Here is a 6,792-nt window from a genome sequence, read left to right on the forward strand (position 1 = left end):
TGATATAGATTTTTGTTCCTTTGTGGGGGTGGGGGAGGCTTAAGCAACCTCATTCTTTGTCCCTCTGCCTCTTCTTTTGCACTTGGCCATCACAAGTGCAAAATCATCACATTGATTAGTAGATATTTTCCCTTAGGGCTGGTTTTTAAGCTGTGTTGTCCACAGGACTATAGGCCAACTTTACTGATCCTGTTCTGTGCCCAGGTATTCATTGCTGTCACTTGCACCGCTCTCTAGTTAGTTTCAGTTCCAGGATCCAGGCTACGCTTCTGCCATGGCCTTCACAGCTTGGGATCCTAGCTCACCACTCTCCACCCTCTGTAATCCCACATTGTGGCCTCACTGATATCTGCTCAGCCTTTCTCCTCTTTCTGGTTCAGCAGTGTCCAAGATGAGGGAGACACCAGCTGTGACTCTAGCCTAGATCACATGATTGTCAGTGGTGTTCATTGCAAGATTTTTAAAAATTTTCTCTTCTTGCACTCATAGGGGTCTGGGCTGTGAAATCCACCTTGTTCCTACACCCACAGGAGAGTTCTACCACTCTGCTTCTGCTCGTGATTAGTTTGAAAAATCAGCAAGACCCACATTCTTTGGCTGGTTCACTTTCTGAGTTGCTAATGATTTCTCCTTCCCACCTGGCTGTTGGAGAGCTCCGATCCTCACAGGGTATTTGTTCACTGTAACACCACTCTGTTGTCTCTGCTACTTCCCCATGTCCACAGGTCTCGGTGTCCCACTGCCACCTGCCAGTCTTCTCCTATTTCCTGTGATGGCAACCCCTAGGCTTCTCCTTAACCAATCCTTCTCCACTCATTTCAACCTGTCCTCATCCTATTCTGCTATCTTGTATTTCCATAACTTTTGGCTTAATTAAGATATTTACCTGTTTCTCCATGAATGTCTCCTTTATGACTTAATCAATTATCCCTTTGCACTTATTACGTATGTTTGCTTAGTATCTTTACATCTTTCCTTTTCAGGATTATGTAGAATGCTTCTCACTTTAGATTTGTCTGGCATCTTCCCTTTAATTAAGTTGAGGTTTGTTTAGTGGGTAGAAAGCAGCAAAAGCAATAAGCCCTCTCAGCACCCCACAGTGCATGGAGTCAGTAAGTCTTGTTTTTGACCAACTTTGATCACTTGGTTAAAGTGCTGTCTGCTGAGTGTACCATTGTAAAATTATGATTTTACCTTTATTCTAGCAATAACTTCACAGAGAAATTTTAAGAGTGTGTAATTCATCTATTTTTCCCCATTTCATTCTCTCATAATATTCCATTCATTGGTGCACCTTGCCAGCTGCAATTATTAATGTGTCCTAAGTGTGACTTTTTGTTCTGTCATTCTTTCTATATTTATCAATTTGAATTGTTCTGTAATGGTGCTTCTTCCCCTTTGTTTATTTACTCATGTATTGAAATTAACTTAGACTCACAGATATTTTCTGCGTTTACATGTTTTATAACTCAGTGGTGCCATTACTTACTTTGATGCTACAGCATTGTTGTTGCTTCATCTGTGCCTGGTATCATGTAGACCAAAGATCTGTGGGAGTTGAGTGCTGGCAGTGGTGCTTCATTCAAGTTCCTTGTCTGCATTAAATGGTACCTCCTCCTCATACCTTCTACAGGACTTGTTCATGTATGGGCTGTCACAGCACCGGCGTCCACCTCCCTCTAAACCCTCTGTTCACCTTTTCTTTTGGCTTCCCCTCCCCCAAACAAGAACTTGGGTGCCAGAATCTTTTTCACAGCAGTCTTCTCCTGGGCAAGTTCTATTGAGATTTAGACTTATTTTCTTCATGGTCAGATGGAAGGATAAAAGACAATAGCAGCTTCTAGAGAGTCAGGCTTGAGAAAAACCTCAGGAATTCTAACCCTAAGGAAGGAAAGATTTTTCAGAAGGAGGGTCTCGGCAGGCGGCAGACTCATTTCAGAGTTGATCCTGCGTTTACCTAGCCCACCCTTTCAAGCCCAGGAAAGCACTTTTCTGCTGGATGGACAAAGTTTTCAAGTATGGAGATAATGCTCAGCTACAGAAATGAATTATTTGGATATTTCTGAAATGATTACAACCAAATACATAAATTTAATTCCCCTTTGGGTGATCAATACAGAGCCAGATAAGTTTCCATTCAAATAGATGGTCTTCCTGAGTAAGAAAATTGATCCTATAGCAGCATCCTTTAGCTGGTTTCCAATTACCCTCTATTCCTAGATGCCAAATCAATTTCCTGATATTTTTAGAAACCTGATTGTTTCTTTAGTCAGACTGACGCCAATAATGTGTCCAAAACTTAGATGAACCAGATTTACAGCCTGCTTTGTGATGAGACAGAAACTTAACCCTGAGTAAACCATGGCAGCATGACCTTGGCAGGCTTCTACAAATGGTGCCATATGAATCTGGAAATATTTTTCTCACAACTTTCTCTTCATTTTTATCAACTTTCCCCTTTATACTGGACTGCTCTTAACCTGTTTAAAACACCTCTATTAAAATGTAACAGGCATCCCAATTTTTAGGGCAAAAAAATTTTAATAATCATACAAGAGAAAGTCCACAAAATGTAGAGTTCTGAAATAGGTACATTACAGACATAGATTGCTAATTCGGCACAGTATCCAAGTAGTGTTCAGTAGATGCATGACAAAAATAAATAAAAATTAATCTTTCTTCTTGGAATGACTTTACCCTGAAAGGAGAAGCCACTCAAATGTTCATTGTCAGAGACCACAAACTCAACACTTTTTGTGATAAAAAAAAAAAACCTCAATCCATAACCCCAGCAAGGTTGCTACTATAAAAGCTGTTTGTGTATTGATCTCCTCTGAAAATACACATAAGCATCTATCAAATTTGGGAGGCAATGAAGTTGTGGTACCTATAGGAAAGTTCGAGAAACCAGAGGGGGAACATCAAGACATCAGTCCTAAAGGTGATTCTTCTGAAAGCTGACCAACCTGTGCCTTTTCCCTTTGTTCTCTGTAGTGGGGTCTATTGGTGTATGCAATTCAAGAGGGAAGGATTTGTTTGCTGAGAATCCTTGGCTATTTTTTTCATCCACTCTTCTAAAGACAGCGGGATTGGGGTAGACCTAGAATGGAGATGAGTCTGAGACCAGTACTTTTTGGGGGCTAAATATTTCAATAGTCTCATAACAAGAGCACCCACTACTTCCACCTCCAAGGTAATTCAGTACACACTGCTTGAAGAAGTTGGCTAATGTTTCTTGTATGAGGCTGACATATGTATAAATACCAAAAGCTATTTGGACTTCTGGCCTACCACCATGGACTTCTGGCCTAGTACCATGGACTTCTGGCCTACCACCAAAAGAGTGAAGATTCAGAATTTTTGCAGAGACTCTAGACTTTCACTATAAGTACACATTAATTTCAAAAGTTCTGTGTCAAAATGGATTTATCTTTCAGTTCCATTTTCCATGAGCTTTGGAACTCTTGAACACATAAGCCAATTAAAGCAATAAGAGAAAAATGAAAGTATCTGATTTGCTGTCTTCCTTTTTCTTCCATGGGATCAAAGTAGTATATCGATTTCACATACATGATGGAGAAAATATCTTCAGGCGCCTGCAGATCAGTTGTTGAGCCCTTTAAAATTTTTTTTATCAGGCCCAGCACGATAGCATAGTGGTTAAAGTTCTCACCTTGCACGTGTCGGGATCCCATATGGTCGATGATTCTAATCCCGGCAGCCCTGCTTCCCATCCAGTTCTCTGCTTGTGGCCTGGGAAAGAAGTCGAGGACAGCCCAAGGCCTGCACTTGTGTGGGAGACCCAGAAGAGCTCCTAGCTCCTGGCTTCGGATTGGCTCAGCACCGGCCGTTGCAGTCACCTGGGGGATGAACCATAGGACAGAAGATCTTCCCTGTCTCTCCTCCTCTGTATATCCGCTTTTGCAATAAAAATAAATAAATCATTAAATTTTTTTTATCCATAGCAACAAATTAAAAAATTGTTTCTACCAAACTCTGTTCCAGGAATCTGACAAATCTCTCCCTTCTTGAACAGATAAATGAATAATAATAGAAATTTCAGAGAGCAGCTAATGCTATAAAGAAAACAAAATGTGTCAGGAAAGTCTTTTGTGAAGGGGATGCATTTGAGCAGATTGCCAATAATGAGAAGAGAATTCATGTGGATGACATTGTGAAGAGGTGATTACCCTAAAGTGCAAAGACCATGAGGTAGAATAAATGACCAGAAAGGTAGATATGGCCAAGGCATGATAGAAATGCAAGGTGGGTTAGGACAAGAATTTGGAGAAGGGCCAGATCATGCAAAGCCCTGTGTGCCCTGCTTCCTGTGTAAATGGAAACCTCTGGAGAGTTCGGGGGATTGAAGTGGAGCAGGGGAATGATTGGATTTTACTTTGTAAATATCTGTAGCTGTTTGTGGCAAATAGACTGTAAGAAAATAAATAGAATGTACAATGGTACTTGAGTGATTTGCAATGTCTCGTTCCCAGAAGACGGAATGTCCCTTAGCACAGTTTTTATCACTATGAGAATGAAGGTCACTGCATTTATTTCATAACCTCAAGACCTCTCTACTTGTTTCTTACTTAAACATTAGAAAAATCATTTACTTAAATTTGCTTTACTATAAAGTATGACTTGTCCTTATCAGCCTATTAAAGATAACATCTTGTCTGAGTCAGGTTTTTTTTCTTTTGCTTTAATCAGTTATCTCATGTTCCTCCCACAGGGATCCCAATCACCTCTCCGTCCCTTATCATTATTATGAGCCTTTTGGACCTGATGAATGTACAATGTACCTCTCTCATGAACGAGGACGGAAGGGCAGTCATCACCGCTTTATCACAGAGAAGCGCGTCTTTAAGAACTGGGCACGGACATTCAATATTCACTTTTTTCAACCAGACTGGAAACCAGAACCAATTGCTATAAATCATCCTGAAAATAAACCTACATTCTGAGAAATGAGCTTGCCAGACTGCGATGCAAGATACCCACTGTACCAGACACATGGAGCACTGAACTTCCTGGTCCACGAGACAGGAACAACAAGATAAAAACAGCTTCACTCCTACAGTATCATGGACAGATGCCTATGCTGCATGACTACAAGCAGTGTGACTGGCTTAAAGGAAAAATACCAGAATTAATCTATCCTAATGAGTGTTCTGTCTTTGAAAGGGGTTACCTCAAGAGAGAAACACTCATTTCACTGATGCTGCCATGGCTAAACACATTCTGGATCACTTAAGTATTGCCTTTGAAACTGAAACAAGAGCAACTCAACAATAATAATTGCAATCCTTTATAGAAATTCCATGTTAAAAGACTTTTTTTTTAATCAAGTTGTATTCTAAACTGACCTGTAATCTTTGTCATCTGTTGGAATCTGTGTGTGTGATTTGTACAAAGCAACCTGAAAATATGGACTTGATTTCTGAAGAGCACATCACCACTAACTTTCATAAAGCAAATGTCCAATATCTATTTATTGAGAGTTTTTTTAGTGTACTCTAGGCCAGTATTTTTATAGATTATGATTATGTGCTGATTTATTCTTCCTAACTCTTTAATCCTGAATGATGTCTGAAATTGGCCTAGAACTGGATTGATGAGTTACTGTGTTCACAATGTGCATTGTTAGCATGCAATTTGTATTTGACTTGGAAATGTTGTCTCTTTCTTTGAACCTCTAGGCTTCCGGCAAATTGCTTACTCATTGCAAGAACAGCTACAACATTTTCTAATGTGCAGAATTGCTCCAAAAAAGACAAAATTGAAAACCAAAAACTGTGTCATTAAAACAGAAACATGCTAACAAGATAAACTTAAGGAGCGTTTTCTTGAGAAATAGGTGATGTAAGTGACTTGATTAAGCCTTAGTTTCTTAGTCTGCAGAATGATGTCACTCTAGCAGATGACCTCCAGGGTGTTATTCTAAATCTAAAGTGCTGTGAGCTTCCACTTGAGAACTTTGTACTTGGAAAACCAGACACAAACAACAGCAGGAACATTATTGAGGCAGGGGCAATAATATTTCCATAATACAAGTAATCTCTCTCTTCTGGTTTAAAAAAAAAATGCTTCCTCTTGATTTTCCACTGGTTAACATTCACCCCTTGCTTTTCTGGAAGGAACACACACACAAACACACACACACGCCATATTATAAGGTGTTTCCTGGCTACAAGAGGAAGGAACTGATACTTTGTGAGAAGCAAATACAAGGAGATTCCTTATCATGCAACGCATTTATTCTATGAACTATTCAGACTCACTGCCAACCTTCCTAAATTATATTTACCACTTTCCCCTAGTCTGAAGGAGTATAAAGGATTTATAGTATTTAGAGCCAAGTATTACATGCTTTCATTTAAATAAATTTTCATTTTCAAAAGCGGTCTTTTAAAATACTTTTACTTACACAGGGCTTAGGGGACATTACTTTCTCTATTTCTAGTATTGAAGGCACCAGCAAATATTATGTATGGAGTTTCACACTGTGTTATGGAACATGACCTGGCTTATGATTAAAGGCCACTCACTCACATTACCACATTTCCTTATTCCTTAATAAGGTTCCATCCCCTTACATTAATTGGTACTATTAATTATAGGGAGTACTGTTGTTGGAACACAAAGTACAAGCACTCACATAGCAAAACCAAAGTTGATATTATTGTGATGTGACTTGTATTGCTAAAAAACAAGAAAACTGAAATGACTGACAAAAATATGGAACATGCTTTTAAAATTTCCCCATGGTTTTTGAAGAGACTATGAATTTTC

At 39.3% G+C, this 6,792-nt stretch overlaps 1 protein-coding gene across 1 annotated transcript in view; it reads left to right on the forward strand.

Annotated features, from left to right (window-relative positions):
* Positions 1-5,821, forward strand: part of ST6GALNAC5 (ST6 N-acetylgalactosaminide alpha-2,6-sialyltransferase 5) — a 173,818-nt gene extending 167,997 nt beyond the window's left edge. Inside the window, exon 5 of the mRNA XM_040987217.1 lies at positions 4,733-5,821. Coding sequence (XP_040843151.1) covers positions 4,733-4,964 — 232 coding nt within the window. The 3' untranslated portion in view covers positions 4,965-5,821. The remainder of the gene's footprint in view (positions 1-4,732) is intronic.
* The last annotated feature ends 971 nt before the right edge of the window (positions 5,822-6,792 follow it).

This window comes from Ochotona curzoniae, unplaced genomic scaffold (assembly GCF_017591425.1).
Source record: "Ochotona curzoniae isolate NIBS_2020 unplaced genomic scaffold, NIBS_Ocur_1.0 contig_4612, whole genome shotgun sequence".
Taxonomy (NCBI): Eukaryota; Metazoa; Chordata; class Mammalia; order Lagomorpha; family Ochotonidae; genus Ochotona; species Ochotona curzoniae.